The sequence below is a fragment of the Biomphalaria glabrata genome, chromosome 14, assembly GCF_947242115.1.
Source record: "Biomphalaria glabrata chromosome 14, xgBioGlab47.1, whole genome shotgun sequence".
NCBI classification, from domain to species: domain Eukaryota; kingdom Metazoa; phylum Mollusca; class Gastropoda; family Planorbidae; genus Biomphalaria; species Biomphalaria glabrata.
The window spans coordinates 33,785,469-33,811,035 of NC_074724.1; the positions used below are offsets into that span (position 1 = coordinate 33,785,469).

The following is a 25,567-nucleotide window of genomic DNA, read 5'->3' on the forward strand; positions in this document are numbered from 1 at the left end:
GACTGCTCCCCTCAAAGAAGCTATTGAATCAGAACTATATAGAGACAGTTGAACTAAAAGGATGACTAATCATGACAGTCATTTAGATATTGAGCACAGCCATTGACATGCTTGCATACGGGAAAGCACCCGGAGGAGATGGTATTCCTGCAGAAGCCATTCAGGCTGGAAAGCATGCCCTAATCAAGCCACTCCACAAACTGCAAAGTTTGTGCTGGGAGCAAGGAATGGTCTCCTAGGAATTGAAAGATTTCAACATAGTAACAATTTACAAAAATAAAGGCGACTGCTCCAATTTTAACAGTTATAGAGGCATTTCACTCCTTAGCAAAGTTGGAAAGGCCTATGCTAGTGTATTACTAAAGCGGCTGCAGATCTTGGCAGAACGAGTTTACCCAGAATTGCAGTGTGGTTTTAGTGCCGGTAGATCCACAACAGATATGATTTTCTCCCTGCGGCAACTACAGGAGAAAAGCAGAGAACTAAAGCAGTCACTCTATATAGTTTTTATTGATTTGACCAAGGCGTTTGATCTTGTCAGCAGATCCCGCCTGTTTGCCTTACAGAATTAGAATGATAGAATTAGCTGTCCAAACAAGCTACGGAAACTAGTGTCAGCTTTTCATGATTATATGCAGGGCATTGTACAGTTTGACTGTTCCGCCTCTAAGCCATTCTCCATCAAAAGCGGAGTAAAATAAGGATGTGTTCTGGCTCCAACACTATTCGGCATCTTCTTTTCATTTGTACTCACCAGCGCTTTTAAATTCCCGGAAGATGGAGTATATATCAACAGCAGATCCGATGGAAAGCTATTTAACCTGGCACGCCTTAAAGCCAAAACGAAGAGACGGTGTTTCTTGATTAGGGAACTGCTGTTCGCAGATGATGATGCACTCATATCTCACACACAAGAAGGATTGCAGAGGCTTGTGAATGCTCTGGCATCACTTGTTAAGAGTTTAGCCTTACAATAAACTCTCCAAGACCGAAATCCTGGCACAAGATGTCGCAGAAATACCAGTGATACATATTGGAAATTACACACTTACAGTGGTGCAGGGATTCACATACTTGGGAATAACAATAGCCAGCAACTTAGATTTAGACACTGAACTGATAAAAAGAATAGGAAAGGCTTCTGCAGCAAAGGCAAAACTCTCCAAGCGCGTGTGGGAAAATACCGAATTGACTATGGAAACCAAAATCCTAGTCTACAAAGCCTGTGTTCTGAGCACACTTCTTTATGGTAGTGAAAGTTGGGCAACTTATATGCGACACATAATGTGCATCTCCTGGAGGGATCATGTCTCCAACCAGGACATTCTGAAATGGGCCAATGTGCACAGTATCTATGCTCTTCTTGCACAGAGAAGACTACGCTGGCTCAGTCATGTCACTTGCATGCCAGATTTCTGAGCTTGTAGAAGGAGTCAGACCCAAGGGCCGCCCAAGACTAACCTACAGAGATGTCTGTAAGTGAGACATGAGAACCATGGGTATCGAACAAAGTATGTGGGAAGAAATAGCCCAAGACCAGACAACATGGAGACAGACTGTACATCCTGGTAGAACTTCACTGAGTGCAAAAGAAACGAAGCTGCATCAGCCAAGAGAAAGAAGAAGAAAGATGCCCTGTCAACTAGCCCTAAGTCAGATGCATATACATGCATAAACTGTGGCAAACTCTGCCGCTCCAGAATCGGCTTGATAAGTCACACCAGATTCTGCCCCATCTCAAGACGAATAATCACCTGGGCCCATCCATTGTCTTCCGAGACATAAGGAGCCATACATAGATATTGAAGTACTTAACATCTCAGAAGTTGGTGTGAGTAGAAACGAGCTAATGGCGGCACTACAAAGGGATCCTCTTATTCCCATGCTAATCAAAAATAAGAATAATGGAAATTACTGCCATGAATACATTAATGGTATAGCTGTAAGCCATAACACTACAAAGAAGCAAAGCAAAGTAGAGATTATCATTCCACAAACATTGAAAGCAAGAATATTAACTATGGCCCATGATGACCCCTTGGCTGCTCATATGGGAAAGAAAAAAGACATATGACAAGATCATCGATAGATTCTTTTTGGCCCAAAATGAAGAAAGACATACAACACCATATCAACAGTTGCACGAAATGCGCACAACAGAGGACCACAACCAGAGTACCACTACAAAAATCTGATGCATAAAAACATTACTGGAACAAAATTGCCATAGACATAGTTGGTCCATTGAGCATCAGCAGTAGAGGAAACAGGTATATCCTCACCATCGTTGATATGTATACCAGATGGGCAGAAGCATACACCTAAAAGACATCAGTGCAGACACTATCTGTTCCACACTTAGACACTTCTTTCTAAGATTCAGCTTTCCCAATAAGTTGCTTTTGGACAATGCATCCAACAGAGATGTGCAATATAAAGTTGATCCACAGCACAGTATATAATCCACAATCAAATGGGTGCATAGAAAGCTGAAACAAAACGATAAAAGAAATGATCAGGAAGCTACAAAACGACAGCATGGACAACTGGGATCAAATCCTAGAATATATCAGATCAGCCTACAGATTAACACGGCATGACTCAACAGGATTCTCACCATATGAATTAGTTTTCGGGACAATGCAAAAAGGTCCACTCCAACCTGCTAAACTTGAACGACAGAAAAATATCACACCCATGGATAGTGGTAACAAAAGGGAATCTCCGACATACCATAATATCCGCAGATATAAATATGCAGCACAATCTGGACAGACAAAGGAACATCAAGCTAAAACTAATTCAAACAGGAGATTTAGTATTCGTGAAGGTGGAGGGTACAACTAACAAAATCCAGTCTGATGGCCCATACACTGTCAGTGAGAGGACAGGAAAGAAGACATGAAGTTAATAAAGACGGCAAAGGTAGGCTTTTAAGCATAGATAAACTTACTAAATTTGAACACAGAAATTATGAACCAGTATGCTGACTGGAGCCATTACACCTGAAGACATAGAAATGCAAGCGAACCATACACAACGAAGAAGAGCATAAAATCAGTTTAGACAATTTGATTGCTAGATTCCAGGAAGTTATCCCTAACAACTTGGGAACAGAAGACATCATCACACATCAGATAAAACTCTAAAAACTAACCTGCCATAGAAAAGTAAAGCATATGAAATACTGCTGGTATACGAGGAACAAGTCAGAAAGGAGATGAATGATCTCACAGAAAAGGGCAAGATCGAAAGATTTAAATATAACCCATATGCTTCTATGGTTATAGTAAAAAAATTAAACAGGTGGTGTGCGTGTTTGCTGCGACTACAGGGAACTAAATAGATGAACCGTAGTTCATGCCGAACCACTGTCTAACCCAGACAACACCACACTCAGTAACGAATCCATTTTTCACAACAATGGATCTAAACCGGGGATTTTGGCAAATCAAAATGGATGACAATTCAAAGCAATACACAGTTTTCAAGTGTACTTTAACAATAAAAGGGCTTTACATATGGAACGTCATGCCCTTTGGACTGGTCAACAGTACAGCCACATTCCAAAAATGCATGGGCAAGTTGCTACAAGGCATCCCACATGTGCTATCCTATGTGGATGACATCTGTATCTATAAAAACGATTGGGCGGAACACCTGAAGAAACTTGAGACAGTATTATTAAGGCTGAGATTACACAACAGCACCTAGCAAACTAAGCATAGGTCAGAACAAGATAAAATTTCTAGGGTACAATATAGAATACCATACTATTACACTACATCAGCAAATATCACTAAGCCAAGATTAAAGAGCCCAAGACAAAAAAAGGACATTAAATCAATTTTACGTCTTTGTAACTTCTATAGGAAATTTGTACCAAAATACTCTAATATTGTTCAGCCTTTTGTAGAACTAACCAAGAAAAGATATAAGGGAAATAAAATAAATTTAGATGAAAAACTAGAGTTAACTACCCCCTGGCATTAGCCAAAACTTTTTCCTATATACAGATTCATCTGATTAAGGGATAGGAGCTTGTCTTTTTCAACAGGTAAATTCACTACTCAAACATTAGCATTAGAAATGAAATATTCAGTCATAGAGAAAGAATGTCTAGCCATATTTTGGCCAGTAAAAGTAAAACTAACCAGATATCTACTGGGCAAATATTTTGTAAAAAAAACAGGATCACAAATCATTAAAAGCTACAAAGTCGAAAAGATCAGCAAAGAATAGAATTAACAGATGGATGTTAACTTTGTTAGACTACAAATGCAACATAGAAAGTATACTGGGACATGAAAATGCAATCACTGATTATTTGTCAAGATACACAGTTCATGACAAAACAATGATATTGTAAACATCAGCCAACAAATATAACTAGCATACACTAAAACTATCTTTGCAGGACACAAGCGCTGTCAAAGATTGTTCAGCCAATACAAATATAATCTACTGATACAATGGATTGATCAGAATCTATTAATGTCATACTCTATGCATATCTTTCATTGTATATAGTACAAATGACACTTGAAAAGGTCAATGTGTTCATTTTTTGGAACTTGAGTACATGTACACTATTTTATTGAAAGCTGCTACCAAGCTAGTAGACGGGTCGGTCATGAAGGACCCCGTAAGAGCTGGGTATGGGCCTATATCTGTTACCCAGACGACGAACCAGACAAGTTGTCAGGCACATGCGGCCTCGCCGCATGTAGCTTTGATGCAGAATTAACGGCGATAACCAATACCCTCAATTACGTGCTCCAAAAACTGCGCAAAAAGATAACCGTTGTAATGGTTAGCGATTCCCAGTCCTGCCTCCAAGCCACGGCTGGCTTAGGGGGAAAGTCCAAATTGGTGGAAGAGGCATTAGGCGCCGCAAATAACATCCACCTATTTATTGGAGCTGTCATCTTTATGCAGTGGGTGCCCTCGCACTGCGGCGTGAGGGGCATGCCGTGGCTGATGCTCTAGCACGAGAAGGAGCGCTGGCCGTGCCCACTTTTGAGTCACCAAGTACGTTCCAACAGGCTACCACAGTTATACGAGAGTGGGTACATGAAAAGTGGTTGAAATCCTGGGATGACTCCAACACTGCCAGGGGAGTCTGGCAGCACATGCGTCGCCCAAATTGAGAGGACCCGTGGTGGAGGCTAAAAAGGTCAGAACAAACAACAATAGCGTAGTGGCGTACGGGACACTGCCCCATAGGTGCGTACTTCGCCCGGTTCCGGCCAAATTTTGATGCCCGTTGCCGACACTGTGGGGAATCAGAAGAGACGGTGGCGCACGTCTTGCAAGAGTGTCCGCAGCTCCGCAGGCTGCGGGAAGACGTATCCAGTGGTTCACTATGTTTGTATGGAAGCTATGAGGCACTACGCCAAACAGCAGAGTTCCTTACCAGGGCACTACGGGAGACCTAGATCTCCCTGCCTTGTCACCAATTGGAGTTCATCATCAGCTACCAAATCATCCAAGTCTGACACAGTCAGATTGTCTTTCTAAATGATGTGAAAACAACCCTCCAAAGCTTGCAAAACCCTGATTCCTCTTATATTAAAAACCTCAGAACAGCACTTACAAAGCTCAACAACAACAGCAAAAAAACTGTTATTCAATGGATATCAGCTCATATACAACTAGAAGGAAATGAGAAGGCTGACACACTCGCCAATTCATCTCATGTATTGGTCTAGTCATCTGAACGCTCCAACATAACAATGAGAACGAAGAAGAAGATTGAAATGTATCTTTCATTTTTTGAAATGCACATAAACACTGTAAATTAGATACATATTATATTGATATTGAGCTTCATTGATGAATTTTTTTCTCACACATTATTTGTGAAAACTCAATTCGAGCACTTTCCATGGCTTGAAACAATATATTGGATGTTATGTAATGTAAACACTGATTTATTTTTGAAAAGTAGAGTGTATCTTATACATGTATTTAAGCAATTTGAGCTCACATTAAGACATATATGAGTAAAATAATCATGCCTAATTGATGATTATGATTTTGAGGATTTTTTACTCTCATGGTTTTATTTGAAAGTGGTATTGTCAAAATATTGTCATTATAATTTTTTTTTTCATGCACTGTGTAACACTTTGAGACAATGTTAATAGTTATGATTGATATATTTTACCTGCTTCGATTTATTTGAAATTACATTGTCAATATTTTTTCATTTCACTATGTAACCCATTGTGATAAATGGAGTACATACTATAAGCATTCTGTTGATAAATTGAGTATTTACTATAAATATTGTGTGTACAGAAGAAACATTTGCTATTGTAAATAGTATTGACAACTATGAGTATTGTCTACACAGACAAATATGATTATTTTTTCAAATATTGTAAAGTAAAATGAGACCATATAATGGGGGGGGGGGGGGGGGGAGGGGGTATCTAGGAGTTGGTTTTCTGTGCTGCCTTTAGGCGCTCAGTAAACACAACTCTGCACGAGTCGGGTTTCGAACCTCGAGCCCCATTCTAAGTAGCCAAGCCAAGCGCACTTGGCCTCTCGACCACGCTTCCAAAATGTATTTAATTGTGAATTATTTTTTTCTCAAATGAATAGGAACATTTGTATAAAATTTGTATCAATGGACAAATTTTGAAATTTTATGAGGGATAGGACGTTAAAATAACAAATGTAGAAAATGATCTAGGGGTCTGTCACAGTCTGGTTTGACATTCAGTGTTATTTATTCCCCTTGGGTCAAGAAGGTGAAAGTATGAGAGAAAACCTTGGAGTAGAAAGTGGAAGTGAGAATTGATAAACTCAAATTGAAGTCAGTTGCTTTTTGTACTTGGAGCAGGACACATTATTGGAGTTGCATTGTTACCCGATGTGGTTCGGATGTGATTTAGTAGTGAAATTGTATGTACACCTATTCTACTTATCATATTTTACTCCTGCCGTGATGCAGATGTAATTGTATTTCAATACCTTGGATTATGTTTATATAACTACTATGAAGGATATCATGCCATTTCTTATTGAACCAGTGATTTGTAACTGGAGGCAAGAAGAAGTTGAAGTATTATTCTCATTAAATAAACATTACTTTTGTCTGCTGAACTCAGACTCAAGTCAGTGTGCACTATTTATATTTGTCAAGTACTAAATGTGTAGCATAACTCAAAGACACATGAACCCAGCTTTCACACCATTTACATTTTGATGGCCAGTAAGGCTATTTAGAGGGTCATAATGAAATAACAAATGCAGAAAATAATCTAGGGGCCATAATGAAATAACAAATGAAGAAAATGATCTAGGGGTCACAATGAAATAACAAATGTAGAAAATGATCTAGGGGGCACAATGAAATAACAAATGTAGAAAACAATCTCGGGCTATGATGAAATAACACATAGAACACATTTCCATTTCCAGGTCACGTCAAGTCTTTACCAACACTAAGAGAATGGGTTGACTTTAAAATTCTGTCTGCACTCTGGACCAGAGAGGCCAGAGTCTGTTGCATCTCTTTCAAACAACTTTCTGATCTCTTGACTAGCTGAAAGCAAAGTGATCCAGAGTGGACCTCTGTGGCAGCTCCAGAGTGGACCTCTGAGGCACAGTCAGTGGAGCCATTGATCTTTGAGTTACCCAACTCTGTTTCATTTTTGCCGAGCTTGTTGCAGCTCTCCAAATATTTCTTCCACTCTTTTTGGTGATGTCTGAAATAAAGCAAATGTACCATAATTCAATTGATTTTGACAGACAGGGCCAACTCTTCCAACTGGAAGCTAATATCTAAACATTAACAAAAACACACAATTACCGGTACTCACTGTCATAGACACATTCTGAGAATATAGAACACATAATAGGACTCAAAAGTCAAAGAGAAAAAACACCACAAAGATGTCTACATTGGGGTTGAAATATCTTTTTGAGCCGAAATAAGTATTTTTTAGCATCAAGTGTCAAAATGTGTATTAAGGTTGCTTTTTAATTTTATGATTATATAAACCAATGAAGCTCAACCTTATTCAGCAGGTAGAACATTTCAATTTCTGACACTCGTGTCATGGGCAACATCAACAAAAAGTTAAAAAAAAAAAAGGAAATAAACAATAACCATTTTTATTAGAAACCCATGAATCTAGTACTTATATTAATTCATGAGAAGTTTATCCTTAACAAACTTTTAAATATCTGGTTGCATAGATGAGACACCAAGCCAGAGTACTGAATCTAGAATTCTAGATGTTTGTCTGTGAGATGATAACCTAACATGGGTTTCACACAATTCATCACTCAAAAGGTTTGTCCTCACAAATCAGTGCTTGTAATTATTGTGATCATCTTTAATGCCTGTTTTTGGAGATTTAGAAAAATTTCTGCAAGCAACACAGATTAGACATCAACTGTCTTCATCACTTGAAATTTGTCAAGCAGAGATGTCTAGCTTTGATCCTTTGTCAATCAATCAGTTCCAGTTGCAGATAGGCACTTGACAGATCTGCTGTGGATGGATTTTTGAAAGATGAACATTGTTCCAATCTGAACATGATCATCACCACATAATCCAGAATGAACATTTGCCACATAGTTTTTGTTGGTGAATAATTCAATGAAGCCACAAAGGCTCCATTCCATTTGACTTGACAATTTTCTAAATAACTGTGGCTGGCTGCTGGCTGAAGCCATGCTGTCAATCATACTTGTGGCACCATCAGTTGTCATTCCTAAGGAAGAGAAAGATCCACTGTGATGGTTGAAACTTCTTTAACAGGACTTTTCCAGTGGTGGGCCCATGCATGTTCCTCATAGCTGCTAAGTTTTCTGATTCTCAAAACCGCTGTTTGTAACCATGAATAAAAACCAAGATTTTGAGAGGTATCAATATGTTAAATTTGCTTTGTCTGTTATTTTGAATGGAGATATTTACCCATATCTTTCAATCGCCTTTTAAATTGTCAAGAGAGTAGAATAAACTTATGTGTGACCCAAGTTAAGGACAGAAAGAGGCGGGCAAGGAGACACTGTGTGACATGGTAGGAGCCTAGGTGAAGGTAAGACAAAACTATAACCAGAATAAGAGGAAAGCACTACAGATACATACAAAGCAGGGGCCTATTAGGGGCAAGGTAGTAGCATGAAAAAAAAAAGGTCAGCTGATGTCTATTTCAGACAAAAAATACATGATTTGTATACTAGTGGGCATCTTTGCAATGGCAACAGGTATTTACATTTCTTGCTTTCATTCTCCATCAAGAAAGTATTCAGAGTGCACTGCATCTTTTGATGGGGCATACAAACATCTACATAAGATGATGCAAATTTGGTGGCATAACCATATATTAGTTTACTAACAAACTTGTACCACAACAATCAATATATTTCTTTATACTTCTCAATGCTAATTTTATACACAGTATTAAAAAAATCATCTTCTTATCAAGGTGTATGAATATTACTCTTGGAAGAACTAGAACCAAATTTTTTTTTTCAACTACAGATGCTGAGATAAAAATAATAGGTGTTTTTTTGATGCAGCTCTGGATTGCACTACTCCAGGCAGAGGTCTATGTTTCACTATGCTCTACTATAGGATGTAAACCTATCATGAAGTTTTTTTGGAAATGATGAATGTGATAGCATGGATCCAGGATGTGATGACTTCATAGGGCATAGTGCTCTTTACGTTTTCTACTGCAAAATAGTTTGTTTTGTTTGTTGTAAAATGTTTTACATGTTTCGGATGTTCCTTCAGAGTTGAAGATAGTTTACTTCCTAGTCCAAACCTCCCGCAGGACGACGGGGGATAGGAGCGGGCAGGGTTTGAACCCTTGACAAATTTGAACGACAGTCCAGCGTGCAAACCACACGACCAGGCAGCCATCCATTCATTTGTAGTGCTCTGTGGAAGGCAGAGAATGGACCCAATGCCAACCCACCTTGTACCATTGATACTCCAGTTACAGTTAGACCCAGATGTTCTTTAATGTCAGCATTGGAGCAACATACAAGACCGAAAACTTCCTTAAAATGTGGGGATTATATAAAAAAGCCTGAGGAAAAACCCAGCCTACACTAAATAATAACAATGATAATAGAAACACAAACCGAATTCGAGACAACAGCTCCCCCATGAATCTCATTTTATTGCGGGTTTCAAGAAGTGTCTGTCTGGCTTGCTCCCAGCTTGACCTCTCTTCCATCAGACAGCTCTCGGTGACAGAGCGCAGCTGCTGTTCTTGAAGTAGCTGTGCTTTAAGATTTTCTTCATTCTCATATGCCTGGTGGTGATAATTATTAACACAACATGTGAAGATGCTTTGTCGGGTAGAGCCCAAAATTTTACATAGCAGTTACAGTTAAACACATTCTTGAAAATAGAAATGACTTTTTTGAGTGAAGAAATGAAAAGATGCTAAAAGTATTTTAGCTAAATTAAGTCAAATACTAAAAGTATTAGCTAAATTAAGTCAAATACTAAAAGCATTAGCTAAATTAAGTCAAATACTAAAAGCATTAGCTAAATAAAGTCAACAACTAAAAGCATTAGCTAAATTAAGTCAAATACTAAAAGTATTAGCTAAATAAAGTCAAATACTAAAAGTATTAGCTAAATTAAGTCAACAACTAAAAGTATTAGCTAAATAAAGTCAACAACTAAAAGTATTAGCTAAATAAAGTCAACAACTAAAAGTATTAGCTAAATAAAGTCAACAACTAAAAGCATTAGCTAAATTAAGTCAATCTTTTTGAACAGATTGCAAAATATGAATACAAAAGAATGAGAAGGAAGTTTAACATAAAAGTTTGTATGAGATAGTGACTTTCAGTTGTTAGCTTAAAACTGATACACTTATAAGCTTAATATTGCACTGAAGAACACTAAATTCAATAAGCAAGGCTAACACTAGACACTGGACACATCAGGACTCTAATACACACTCTCACGTAACACATGTTAGACACAACAACAACACTACAATAGGAACTCTCATGCAAAGGGGATATTTCTACATACCAACAACAAACACATACACATAAGCAAAACATCAGCAGCCTTTAGCCCAGTCAGATAGTAATAGGTGTAAAAGAAAATGTATTCTGCATGGTAAAATGTAATCACAAAATTACATACTGAAACCTATTCAAAAAATTAAAAAGTAATTAGACTAGCAACAATATTTTAAAAATCTGTACCAAAATACAGGCTATAACAAAAGTGACAGAGCTATAACAAGTGAGAAGAATCTATAACAAAGTGATATAGCTGTATCACATAAAAAGCTATAACAAATGTGACAGAGCTATAACAAGTGAGAAGAATCTATAACAAAGGGATTTAGCTGTACCACATAAAAAGCTATAACAAATGTGACAGAGCTATAACAAGTGAGAAGAATCTATAACAAAGTGATATAGCTGTACCACATAAAAAGCTATAACAAATGTGACAGAGCTATAACAAGTGAGAAGAATCTATAACAAAGTGATATAGCTGTACCACATAAAAAGCTATAACAAATGTGACAGAGCTATAACAAGTGAGAAGAATCTATAACAAAGTGATATAGCTGTACCACATAAAAAGCTATAACAAATGTGACAGAGCTATAACAAGTGAGAAGAATCTATAACAAAGTGATATAGCTGTATCACATAAAAAGCTATAACAAATGTGACAGAGCTATAACAAGTGAGAAGAATCTATAACAAAGTGATATAGCTGTATCACATAAAAAGCTATAACAAATGTGACAGAGCTATAACAAGTGAGAAGAATCTATAACAAAGTGATATAGCTGTTATCACATAAAAAGCTATAACAAATGTGACAGAGCTATAACAAGTGAGAAGAATCTATAACAAAGTGATAATAGCTGTTATCACATAAAAAGCTATAACAAATGTGACAGAGCTATAACAAGTGAGAAGAATCTATAACAAAGTGATATAGCTGTTATCACATAAAAAGCTATAACAAATGTGACAGAGCTATAACAAGTGAGAAGAATCTATAACAAAGTGATATAGCTGTTATCACATAAAAAGCTATAACAAAAGTTTAAGAAGATAGCAAGGCAACACTAGTAAATGATAAGGCATGCTGGCCCCGAGTCCCAAACAACAATAAAAAGTAGTTCCTAACCTGGTTGAGCTGTATTGCCATTTCTTGCATCTCCCCTTCAAGCCTGTCTGCATAGGCCTGCTCTAAACTGTTGCTTGCTATCGGAGCATTGCTGTGCCACCGGGCTATGGCATTGGTCATCTTTTTCCTCGGACCAAACAACCTTTGCAAAAAGATTGACAGGTTCTGACATGTTTAGTGGCATACTCTGATTACTCTGGTCTAAACATTCACAAATTTGAGGAGAAAAAACTTAACAAAGACTCCCACTCAGTGACCAAATTAGAAGACATCTTCAGCTGAAGCGTATAAATACAAAAAAAGGAGAGCTTTATTAATGTATTCTTTAAACTGACCTGGGACTATTTCTATCTCTACATTATGATAAGAAAGGCTCCTGGGATTACTTTCTATCTCTACATTATGATAAGAAAGGCTCCTGGGATTACTTTCTATCTCTATATTATGATAAGAAAGGCTCCTGGGACTACTTTCTATCTCTAAATTATGATAACAAAGGCTCCTAGAACTACTTTCTATTTCTACATTATGATAACAAAGACTCCTAGAACTACTTTCTATCTCTACATTATGAAAGACTTACTTGATTCCTATTTCCTTCAAGTCATTGTCTGTTAAAGACAAAAAAACTTGCAGGTCGACATCCTGCTCCTCAAACTTATCCATGTACTTAGTCAGACCCAGCTGGCTCAACATCTCGTTTAAATCTTTTGGACTGTCTAGGTTCACGCCCCTTTCATCTGGCCACTGAAGCATGCCAGACACGGGCTGAGCGGTGGAGTGTCCTGGAAGAGTCACTGTGGCATGCGGAGGACAGTACAGGGCATTATCATGGCATGGCGGATGTAACGTAGGAGGCTCCTGACCAGGTGGCTTAATGCTTGAGTGATTCTGGTCAGTCAAGTTATGATGCTTGCTGTTTTCTGGTCCTTGTGCAGTGGACGGAGTGCCATCAGAGAAAATACCCATAAGGTGTGACAAAGGGTTGACAGAAGTGGCGGGCTGTAGGTCTGGTAAGAGCTGTGACTGGCTGCTGGCTGAAGCCATGTCATTGTAAAAGTATGATGGAATATTGTAACCGATCGGGGGAACTGAGAACTGACCGCCGCTCATTCTCACATTGCCACCCACGATACCACAGTAGTTGTCCTGCACAGATGATACAGGGCTGTGGTTGTATCTGTTATGAAGAGGGTGGTGGTGGTTGAGCTGAGGATGATGATGCGTCCTTGGATGGCTGGCATCTTTCGGGGGATTAGGGTTATAACCAGGAGCATTAATCACATGTGGCTTAGAATCTGAAACAGTTACGTTGTTCATGAAATCGGAGCCCAGCTTCAATTCATCTAACGCAGCTGCGTCGGGAGTCTCTGTGTTGATATCTTTCGGTGAAATTGTACTAGTGGGCTTAGTGATAGAGATTTTCGGCTGAGAAGATAACTCGGGCAAGTTTTGGTGCTGGTCTAGGCCATCAGCATACTTTTCTAACTGTTGGTCATCACTGGCCCACTGATTCTCCTCAAAACCAAGATACTGGTTGGTGTGCTTTTCTGAATTATTACGGATAAGGTTTTTTAAATATCTGTTGACTATTTCCACTTGGGACATATTTTCTTTGGGTAAAACTTGCCGATTATCTGCCGATACATTGTCATGAGATTGACTAGTTACTTCAAAAGATTGTCCAGATTGAAAATTATCTTGTAAAGAGGGAATAGCCCCTGCCCCATGAAGAACATCGCCTGTATTGTTTATCTGATCTTGACGCACAGATGGGATGTCACCCCTCTCTAGCACTGGAAGTGTTCGGCTTGATCTCCCCTTCTTGACATTCAATCTCTTATCTCTAGGAAAAGGAGATGGATTTGGAAGATGGCACCCATATTTATTCTCCAAGATATCTTCAGATGAGCTAGTAGTCAGCTCATAAGAATGAGAGTCATCACTGTCCAGACTGCCATCTCTGCTCAGGCCAAGGGCAGCAACTAATCCACCACTTGAGCTGGAACTACTTTTGATTGTTATTGCCCCTGTCTTGGTAAAAGCATTACTGTCATCATTGAAGTCATCAAATTCTGAAATAATAAAAAATATTTTAAAAATATTAGCATCAAACAACATATCCAGAAATTATATATGATATTTCTCTAATATTATAAAGAGAAAAGTAAAAAAAAAGGACTGAAAGGGGAGAGTATGACTTAGTTTACCTCGGCTGCTTGAGCTGTCCTTATAGTCATCAGGGTTGATTGGTGAGGTGACATCCCGATGAGACAATTTGGTTTCCTCTTTCTCCTCCCCTCCCACGGTGGGGAATGAAACATAGCCTTTAGGTACATGAGAACCTGAACAATATGAAGAAAAAACAAAAAGAGATTACTGATATTTCTAAATAAGTTATGAATTTAGATTAATCAAAGTTTGACACACATAGAATCATGATGAAAATTTGAAAACTAACAAGACTGTGAGAACTAATGCTGTCCGCAAGAGCAAATATCTTGATATAAAAACAACAAATTTTGTAAGGTTTTTAACCTTTTCTCACATTGTTGGTGAAACTGACAAGTTTCATTAAGCAGGAAAAAGTTTGACATATTTGTGTACATTCTAGAGAGTCAATAAGTGCTTAAATATTCAGAAAAAAAAATTCCTGAAATTATTATGGCTCCTTGTGAATTAAATGTGAAGTATGAACAAAACAATAACACATTTTTGTTTAGATTTTTCATAATAAAAATACAGTTTGTTTAAAAACAATAATCTGATAGGATAAAAATCTCATTTAATTTTAAAATGTACACATTAAAACAAAAGTATTCAACACAATATAGGACAAGTGAATTCAAGTCTTGTACACAAGAATGATATGAAACAACTTTTTTTTTGTAACACTTCAATGTTATCCACTGACCTATGTATTCTGAAGTATCTGCCAACCGTGTCCTGTCAATCATTCTTGCTATGGCTTCAGGTCCATCTCGGATGCTGGGACCTTGTGACTTCAAGCCAAGCTGACGTGTTCTCTGATGCTTATTTAAGCCTACCTCGCCCCCAGCATACAGCTCTAGGCCTAGGATAAAATATAAAGTGACCTTGTATACATACAAATATTAGATATCAGCCTATCAACTTCTGCCTATATTGTTTCCAATTTATTTTATGTACTTGTTAGAAGATGGCAGGGATCCTAAAAGTCTGTCCTTCATCATCTATTGGGTAGAAATGGAAAAGTGGTTTGAGTGCTGGGACAAGTCCCAAAAAGCCCGTGGAGTCTGGGAGCGCATGAGGCGCCCTGACCGCACTTCCCCGTGGTGGAGGCTGTCCAGGCCTGAGCAAGCTATTATAGCACAGTGCAGGACAGGCCACTGTCCTGTTGGCTCATATTTCTCGCGGCTATGGCCAAATTTTGATTCACAGTGCCCCCGCTGCGGGGAAGAAGAGGAAACCGTGCCACATATTCTGTTTGACTGCCCCAGACTTGCTGATCTCCGCCTCGACAGGTCTGGGAAACCCAAAATTCTCGACCTGTATGGCGCCATTTATGCACTACGCAAGTTAGCAGGGTTTCTGTCCAGGGCTTTTGCAAGAGAGGATTTGAGCCTCTCAAGCCCTCACTCTAATGGAGTTTGATGATGATGATGATGATGATCTATTGGGTAGTCTGGTGCTCTAACACTGAAGTTCCCACTTATATATACAATTTTTATAAACATAAGGAAACAAAGTATTAAGTAATGCTAGTTAAGTAAACAATTTTTTAAATGCTTACAAAATGACATAATGTGTTATATTAATACAAATGCAGACATTGTAGACTATTCCACCTTTTTTTTTGCTTTGTGATTTTCAACTTAAATAGTTTGCAAGAAACTTACTTAATGAATCTGTGAATACTGAATTTGTGATGGTTTGGGTGTTGCAGGTCGTTTGTCAACAAACTCTGTTTTCATTGTTTTTTTTAATTTATTTTTATGTTTCAGGTGTTCCTTTGGAAAAGATTAATACATTCTAGCCCAAACCTCCCACAGGATGTCAGGGGTTGGTGAATAGCAGGGTTGGAACCCGGGACAATAAAAAATACAGTGCAAACCAAATGACCAGGTTTCTATGGTGTTGTGTGTACCTTACATGTTTAATGCATACATTCGATAGTATAAGAAATTATTTTTTTCTGGCTTCAAGTGAATTAAAAAACAAACAAACAACGAATTGTAAATTAATCTATCTGATAATGACAAAACATTTACTTGACGGCAGAGTAAGGGAAAGTAATTTTTTTTTCATTTCTAAAATAATCAGAGACAAAGAAAAAAAAAATTTTTTTTAAAAGTCCATAGTCTTGAACTTCTCACCCTTTAAGAGATGGATAAAATAAAACAATTTAAAGTATGGGATCTATGATTTGATCTTTTGAATGGGCGATTAGGAATATACACATACCTGGCTCAGACCTCAGAGAACTGATGGGCATCCTGTGATTATCAATCAGGCCAACCACCTTAATATGTCCATTCAGTATGGCCAAACTTCGTGCCACGTGACCATTTTGTGCTCTTACGTTGACATTGACACCCTGGCATAGCCAAATAAACAAAGAATATCATTCTAAAGTTGCAAGTAAATGATACAGGTATGCAAATAGTTTCTACTGACAGTATAATTATAAATTATGCAGTTTTTTTTTAACAGTCACCAAAAGTTGAAGGTTATCTCTCACATTGTAAAGTGTAACATAAATTAATAGCTGATGTTAAAGTAAAAAGCAAAGAAAGTTATCTTTGGGCTGTCACAGAATTTCAACTCATCTATTATTGCAGTTATCAGTTTAAAGATGATCTCCTTGAATTGTATTCTGGCCAATCATCTTAGAACTTGTTTAACTATTGCCACAATAATTGTGGCTTCTACTTAAGCTTTTGATGGCTGAATAAATTATTGTAGATCATAAAAACTAGAGAATAAGTACAGAAGTAAGAAACAGCTTACATGCTGTAGAAAAAGTTGGACAATAATTTCATGGCCCTCAGCAGCAGCAACCATAAATGGTGTCATTCCAGTGATGGGTTCACTAATACAAAAAAAAAAATGATAACATTAAAACATGAAATTTTTTAAAAAATTTCCCTAACAAAACTAACTTAAACTGTAATACTATTTCCTTAGACTTTGGTGTTGTTTGAAGAACTGGACTGATGAGGTGGGAATAGCGTGGGATTGATCAGTGGTATGATGGTCACGCAAAACTCTATGAAGTTGGTTTTTGAAAGAAAGTGGTCAATCCCATGTTTGGGCTTGGTGGCTAAGTAAAACATCATTTGGCTTCTGAACCAAGGGGTCTAGGATTCAAATCTGTGAAGGGTGTGAATTTGAATTTGGGGGATTTTCCCCTTAGTCTGCTCAACTTAAATGGGTACCTGACATTGGTTAGGGAAAGTATAGGCTGTTGGTCATTGTGCTGGCCATATGACACTCTTGTTAACAGTTGGCCAACGAAACAGATGACCTTTACATTATCGACCCTATAGATTGCAAGGTCTGAAAAAGGTACTTTATTTTACTATACCCACGTCACTGACGCAACCAGACAACAGCATAAACAAACAGACTTTATAATCAAATGGGGAAAGTAAAGGCGGTTGGTCATTGTGCTGGCCACATGACACCCTCATTAACAGTTGGCCAAAAGAAACAGACAACTTTTACATCATCTACCCTATAGACTGGAAGGCCTGACACAACAGGACATCAGTCTAAGCAGACAGACTTTTATATTCAATGGTTAGTTAAGGTGAGGCAAACTGTAATCATCTACTTGGCTAATGGCTGACTGCAGGGTTTACTGATATTATATCAATGTATCAGCTGGTTTAATAAAAGTAATATAAATTAATAACATTAGAGAGAGAAAATGGAAAAACGCTGACATGGCATCTTTGTTGGCTCCAACTTCAAGAAGATAAGCCACAAAATTCTGGTGCCCAGCGTACGTGGCATGAAAAAGTGCTGTCCATCCGTTATTATCAACCACTTCAAGATAAGCCCTGTTCTGGAATAGAATACATTGAAAATGAAAAGGAAATAGCAATTAAGCGGTCAAATTATTTTAATTATGTAAATATTTCATCTTTTTCTAAGAAATAAATAGTGAATAATAAAATTATTTTTTTTTTAAACTAAACTGTGTTTGCTTTGAATTGAATGATGTCTCTTTACAATGGTTAAAAAAACAACTTTTGAAATTAAACATTGATATCAAGATATTAGATCACTACTGAATGATTTAGACAAGACATTATAAAACATTTTTATATAACTGGAAATCTGTTTTAATAAACTTAAAAAATACAAATATCTTATTTTATAATATTTTAATTAATTAAATGACCTTACTTCATTTTATAGTCACATGTCAGAAAAAAATATCTATATATCAGATAAAGGCACATTTTTTATTCTAAAAAAAAAATAAAAAAAATAGTGTTTTTGGTTGTTAATATAAAAACTGGGCTTTATTATTTGAGGAGATTTTTTATGATTAACATTAAAATGTTTCTGAGCTATTTCATTGTTAAGAAAAAAAACTTGAAAAAAAAAAAGTTTTAAAAAGTTAAAAATATAAATGATGATAACTGTGCTGATTGTATTGTATATAATAGTTGATCGAATCTGGGTAGTAAGACTTCATGTTCATTTGTTACCATTTCATTGGTCTATTTATTAGAGTGGAGTTACAACCCTTGGGACATTGTTATTGTTATTAGAGGCCTTGAATTTAGATTCAGTTTTCTAGTTAGTTGTGGTTTCAACCTGTGATTGTTTTGCCACAGAGTTATTTACAGTACACTTTGTTCATCTCATTAAATGTATTTTCACTTCTAATACATTCCTGGTGTTTTTTGAATAATGATAGACACAGCCTTGTCTGTCCATGTTTCAGGTGTTTCTTCAGAGTCCTGCAGGGCAAAAGGGGACGGCAGTGGGCAGGGTACAAAACTGGGACCATTGAGACGACAGAATGAGTCCAGCTCTCATATTACAATACTGCTAAGTTAATTACAGAAATTTTTCATTATCAATGTTCCTATTCCTTTGTCAACACATTTTAATGTGATACAAATGTCTACAAAAATGGGAAACTACATCACACTACTATCAATTGTATTCCATTTTTTTCTAAACCTCTTGTAGTAACCTAGTATAATTTGTATACTTTGTATACTGATAATGTATAGGTCAGTCCAAACGTTATATTTCTGTCACTAACCCTGACTAACAAATGAGCAACACCTTCATTTCCACAACTTGCGGCTAGCATAAGAGGGGTGTGCCCGCGTGGATTTTTCATGTTCATATTGCATCCCTCTTTGATGAGGAGATTGACAATGTTGTCGTGGCCAATGTAGCAGGCATACATCAAAGGCGTCCAGCCACCTCTGTTCTTTCTATCTTTCTGGCCATCACCACTATTGCAGACGAAAAAAAAAATAAAACTTAATTTTTAAACTTCTATGACTCTAGTTACTAATAAAAAGTATATCATAAATATAAAGTTCCCCTTCAGACCTTGCGATCTATAGAGCAGATGATGTAAAGGTCATCTGTTTCTGTGGCCCACAGTTAGGAGGTCAGTCATTGTCCTGGCCACATGGCACCCTCATTAACCATGGGCTACAGTAACAGATGACATTTACATTATTTGATCACAAGGTCTGAAAAGAGAACTTTTACTTGTACCAGTTCTGTGGCCATTACTGTTATAAATTTTAGAGATGCATTGACCCAGGGCCTTCAACCTAGGTTACCAGTTCATGCAAAATTTTGGCTAATAACTTATCTCCACCCAATAATATAGATACCTTGCTAGAAACAAAGATTTAATTGCTGGACCTTAGCTCTATGCATGTACTTACCTTAGAATGATCGATCTGACATACTCAAAGTGACCAATACTGCAGGCAGTATGTATGTCCAGAGCTATGGGTGTAAAATCCTCCCACTCAATGGCACAAGAGCCTCTCCAGACAGACAGGCTTCTCTCAAGCAGTTCATTTTCTGAGGCTTCATCTGAGGTTTCAAATGAAAGCTCTGATGACATCTGTCCTCACTTATCTAAAAATAAAATGGCCATTCATAATTATGCATATATATGTATATTTGTTGAAACATTCTCATAAAACTGAAAAAAGTAGACAAAAAGAGAAAATAAGATTATGATAAATGTTTGTTTGTAAAATGTTTTACTTATTTCGGATGTTCCTTCAGAGTTGAAGATAATTACTTCCTAGTCCAAACCTCCCGCAGGACGTGGGGGATGGGAGTGGGCAGGGTTTGAACCCGGGACCATCGATAAGTCCGAACGACAGTCCAGCGTGCAAACCGCACGACCAGAGCTTCGTAATAATGAATATTATACACTATATACCTTTACTAAAAAGAAATCAAGGAAACTTTAGATTATAGCTTGAACATGCTCGAAATTTAAATGGTAATACAAACTCAAATCTAATTTAAAAGTCTACAAGTAATTAAAATGCATATTTCAAGTTCATTTATAACTACGAGAAGAGCTATCAAGTCATGCGTATGTGCAGTTCAAGACATGGTTAAAAATGTGTACATTATGACAGCATTATCAAAACAAGCTCAACAGATATTTTAGACTGTCAACTAACTTTGCATATATATATATATATATATATTGTTTTGTTTTTCTGATTCTTTGAAGTGGACTAAAGTCTTGCAGCAAGAGCAGAAGGTGAAAAAAATTTAATATTCCCTTAACAGACAATAGCTTTGTCCACATTAGTATGGCAAAATATGGAGATAAAAAATGGTTACATTTAGTCGCCTGAAATACTCCATTATTCATTAATCTTCAGACTTAATATCTTTTGTTTTAATTTGATTGAGAAGGGGCTTTTATTTTTTAATTGCATATAGATATTCCTTTGAAAACAAGATTTATTAATTTCGTTATATATTTGAATTAAACATTTATAATTCAATTACTTAACCACTGATTTTCCTGTCTAAATCAGATTTATATATATAGAATCTATTCCATGATCTGAATTTGTCAAAGCAAGCATAACAAACAAGATCTAATCAGAGGAAAGCACCTGGCAGCAGATGGCCTTTGAAAGAAACAGTTGGAAGGTTCTCACAAAAGCAATCGGACACAAATTTGAGACCCAAAGAAAAGCCTTTGTTGATGACAGGTGCAGAAGATGAAAAGAAAACTTAAATAGACCACTGATGGACAGCTGCTTTGTCTGTATGAAATACGGAAAAATATGCAGGTCGCAACTGGGTTTGCGTAGTCACGTGAAGCACTGCACTCATACTTAATCTTTGGAATCAAAGTCATTGCGATTATTAGGTTATATAGATATAAATGCTAATGCAATAGTTAATTATTTCTATAGTTATATATCATATGTATTAAGTATTATCTTAGTATTATGTAAAGCTGTTTCTCTGCGTACTAACTATTTTTTCCAAATCTGACCAGCTTGATTTTTGTTAATGCTGGAGGGGGTAAATGACTTGAGTTATTTTTTTTCTTGATTGAGATATTTAAAGTAATTTTGTTTTACAATTTCTATTTTCAGCTTGCACATTCATGGGCACTGGGTGGGTGGATGTGGTTATCGAAAATTGCTCTTACCATTTCCTAGAAATTTGAAAGTTGATGAATATTTTAGGGAAAAGAATTACTAGCTATTTGGCCAAATTAGGAAAACTCTAGTTTGACTGTTTTAGTTTTTTTTTTAAGTATAAAAAATTTTAACTTAAATTTGGATAAAAACTAGACAATCTTTATCTTGAACAGACTACATCTTTGTTCAGGAATATTTTTTGCACCATATTCTAAGTCTACATCTAAATGTCTATCATTTGAATTGTATATATACTATACTCTGACTAGTTATATTGTTTAACCAGGATTTTGTGTTTGTGTGTGTGTAGGGGCATGGTAGAATAAAAAAAAAGTTCCCCTTTCAGACCTTGTGGTCTATAGGGCAGATGATGTAAAGGTCATCTGTTTCTGTGGCCTACGGTTAACGAGGTTGTCATGTGGCCAGCACAGCGACCAACCGCTTTTACTTTTTCCCAACTAATGTCCGGTACCCATTAGAGCTAGGTGGACTCAGAGGCGCCAGAAGATCCCGAAATTAAAAATCTCAGTCTTCACCAGGATTTAAACCCAAAATCCCTGGTTTGGAAGCTAAGCGCTTTACTGCTCTGCCACCACGCCTCCAGGATTATGTGTTTGTATGTGTGTGTGTGTGGGGGGGGGGGATTGGGGCATGGTAGAACATGTTGCATTAAAAAAACAAAACAATCATTCATTAGTTATAAGAAGTAAAATATTCGTTCTTAAGAAACAGTCATCTGCTTCGTTAAGGAGGCATTGTCTTTTTAACAAAAGTATTTTTTAAATATTTCACATGTTTGTGGATCAGTGTATAGTATGTGAATTGGATTTTGAATGTTGTAAAAGTATTTCTTTTTACCGGGATTATTGATTTGTCACTACTGGATTGAGCTGCAGCAAGCAGGAGCCTGCAATCAGAATGAATCGGGAATCTGTGAGTACTTATTTGTAAGACCCTATAACTTAGATCTAACAATCTAACAGTTAAATATGCCAAAGGCCATCTTTTTGGTTGATCTAGTCAAAGCTAGTATTACTCACTGTTGTTACCTTTTAGATCTAAAGTAAAAATCCTTTACTTTAGTTCAAATTGAAGACTGTTGTCACTGTTGAAGTTCCATCACTGGCCTGGGTAAAGTTATAATACAGTTATATATATATATATATATATAGAGAGAGATTATCAAAAAGTTTAACCATCTGCCGACTTGGCATTATATGTTTATATATAAACTAAACAAGCTTTTGAAACAACATATCTATGTAACATAGATCTAGATCATGACATAGATTTCATAGAAGACTAGATCTAAATATAGTCTAGAATCTACTAGATCTAAACTATCTAAACCAGGGGTGGGCAAATTACGGCCCGCGGACCTGAGTGTTTTATGCGCCCGCGAACACCTACAGAAATCAGGTGTACTCACAGATTTTACAATACAAATATATTAGAAATAAATATTTATAAATATCTATATAAATTATTGAAACTTCTGACTCTTTTTATCACTTCTGATGAAGAGGCTAAAGAAACATCGTCCCTATAAGTCATTGAAAAAGCTTAAAGTAAAAGAATATTTTTATTTCAAAACATTCAGTCAACGATACAAACCCCTTTATTAATACTATGAAGAACTATGTTGAAAGTGTTAAGTTGGCATGGAACAAAACGGCAAGTGTAACAACTGACTGAGTCCGTGCTTTGACTGAGAAATATGAATTAAAGAACAATATGGCAATCAAAAACTCTAAACTGCATTGAATATCAAACATATTATTCATTACTCAATTATCTCAGTGATCAAACTTATCAGAGCTAGAGGTCTTAGCCACAGGCTGGTCAGGAAAATACTTAAAAAAGATTTGGAAATAAAAAATTACGATGTTTGGTACCACAGTAGTATCCGCTGGTTTAATATGGGCAGTGTGTTGAGAAGAATATGGAATCCTAAGAAAGGAATTGTTATGTTCCTTGAAGGACATTGACTGTGACTTTGTTGTTAACATTTCTAATGAAAAGAGGAAATCAGACTTCTCATTTTACATTGGTAATTTTTCAATGGTTTGTTTTCACTTGAAATGTATGTGCATGTTAAATATTTTCAAACAGAGCTTTCACATCTCTCAAAGCAAGTAAGGGAAAACATTTGTCATTTTCTTTTACTGAAAGGTGAAACTATTTCTAGTGAAATGGCTAAAATGTACAAGACTTATTTTGGGTTCCTTGATTTTGGAATTTGAAAGCAAATTTTAAGACGTCAAGAACTTAGAACCAGTTTTCAATCTCCTCAGCATTTAATGCAGAAGTGGATTCAGCTCCAGAAGACATACCTCAAAGCAAATTATGACCTGTAAGAGAAGTTAGGGCCAGTCATTTCTTCCGCAGGGGCTTTTTTGCATGCCAGAAGCTGTATATCCACACTTTAAAAAAGAAAAATTGCTGCTAAACTTTCACAAATTTTGGGTGCACATACATCTGTGAACTAGCATTTTTTCTTGTTTGAAAGAAAACAAGTGTAAGAACAGGTCGATGCAGTCAGCATCACAATGATAACAACTAGTAAGCTAGTTCAACAGTTCCAAAACATTTTGCAGAGTGTAAACAGTGAATTACTTTACATTAAGTACAACTAACTGTAGATTTGTGGTGAAATGTTTTGATGTAAAAAGACAATGATAAAATAAAAATATTTGTAAAATGAGTTTCAGATATCGTTAACTCTTTTGTTGCAATTCCTCTATTGGTAGTGTAAAAAAATGAAATGAAAATGCATAATACAGTATAAGTGTGAATTAAAAGACATTATACACAATTAGCTAGTGTTATGAAAATTATATGCTGTATCAGATGTAGTTCTTATGTTTACATGTGCTTGTAACTCGTTCGTAAGAATGTGTTCACGAAATGTGTGTTATGTAGTCATTCACTGTATTAAAGCCATTCTAAGCGGACATGGTTTTCGACTCTGTTATCATTATGTTCATAACAGCTAGCGAATTTTTCTATTTTGTAAGTACATGCGGCCCCCCATTCCCCAATTTTTTAAAATGCGGCTCTCGAAAGAAAAAGGTTGCCCACCCCTGATCTAAACTATTATTAGTAAATAATCTCAGTAAATATAATAATTTTATAATGATCTACTTAAATTATGTGATAATCATAATAATAAATAATATAAATATAATATCTAAAAAAAAATCAATTACTAAACTCATCAACAGTCTAAATAATTAGTAAATAATAAATAGTACAAAATACTTCTTAGTCTTCTTTAATTTTTAAATTTAAACTTTAAATAGATAGACTCTTGAGAGATTAGAGACCAATATTATAGATACTAAGATAGTATATTTATATTTTATAATAGTAAAATAGAGTATTACTAGTATTACAGTATTAGTCTTATTGAAGTTATTAGAGTTAATTAGAGTATAAATTATTACAATTATAATAATAATAGAATAGAGTATAGAGTAGAGACAATTATTATTATAGACTTATAGATCTAGTATAGAGTGTCATAGACTGACCCGACTAGACGATCTTATTATAACTTATGATGTCTTATCGAGATCTACTCATCTAGTCTATATTATAGTCACTATAACTATCTAAAGCCTAGCTATATCCTATATCTATACTGCCTATACTATACCAGTATACTGACTATAGACAGATTTATTCTATTAACTTGAGCACAGCTGATTCCTAAATTTTCGTTTACTTTAGACTAGAGATATTTATAGAGATT

General features: G+C 36.3%; 1 protein-coding gene across 2 annotated transcripts; it reads right to left on the reverse strand.

Annotated features, from left to right (window-relative positions):
• Nucleotides 1-6,436: 6,436 nt before the first annotated feature.
• Nucleotides 6,437-25,480, reverse strand: LOC106070715 (ankyrin repeat and SAM domain-containing protein 3-like). Of its 2 annotated transcripts, none has more exons than XM_056011527.1 (13): nucleotides 25,347-25,480; nucleotides 22,863-22,940; nucleotides 20,065-20,263; nucleotides 19,419-19,617; nucleotides 18,079-18,200; nucleotides 17,141-17,222; nucleotides 16,595-16,727; nucleotides 15,066-15,224; nucleotides 14,362-14,496; nucleotides 12,735-14,226; nucleotides 12,152-12,293; nucleotides 10,114-10,286; nucleotides 6,437-7,718 (listed from the first exon to the last, which is right to left on the reverse strand). In XM_056011527.1, exons 3-13 carry the CDS (start codon nucleotides 20,247-20,249, stop codon nucleotides 7,433-7,435), a joined length of 3,108 nt encoding a protein of 1,035 aa, XP_055867502.1. In that variant the 5' UTR covers nucleotides 20,250-20,263; nucleotides 22,863-22,940; nucleotides 25,347-25,480; the 3' UTR covers nucleotides 6,437-7,432. The 2 variants fall into 2 exon arrangements, with proteins under 2 accessions (XP_055867502.1, XP_055867503.1); XM_056011528.1 differs by having other exon boundaries at nucleotides 22,854-22,940.
• Between the last annotated feature and the right edge of the window lie 87 nt (nucleotides 25,481-25,567).

What these genes read in the sequence shown, in the direction of transcription:
- LOC106070715 (XM_056011527.1), bottom strand. Translation starts at nt 20,249, where the DNA reads ATGTCATCAGAGCTTTCATTTGAAACCTCAGATGAAGCCTCAGAAAAT. An exon ending in GGAGCCAACAAAGATGCCAT is followed by an intron (nt 17,223 to 18,078) that starts GTCAGCGTTTTT and finishes TTTTTGTATTAG; the next exon opens with TGAACCCATCACTGGAATGA. An exon ending in TTGAAGGAAATAGGAATCAA is followed by an intron (nt 12,294 to 12,734) that starts GTAAGTCTTTCA and finishes CTTTTTGCAAAG; the next exon opens with GTTGTTTGGTCCGAGGAAAA.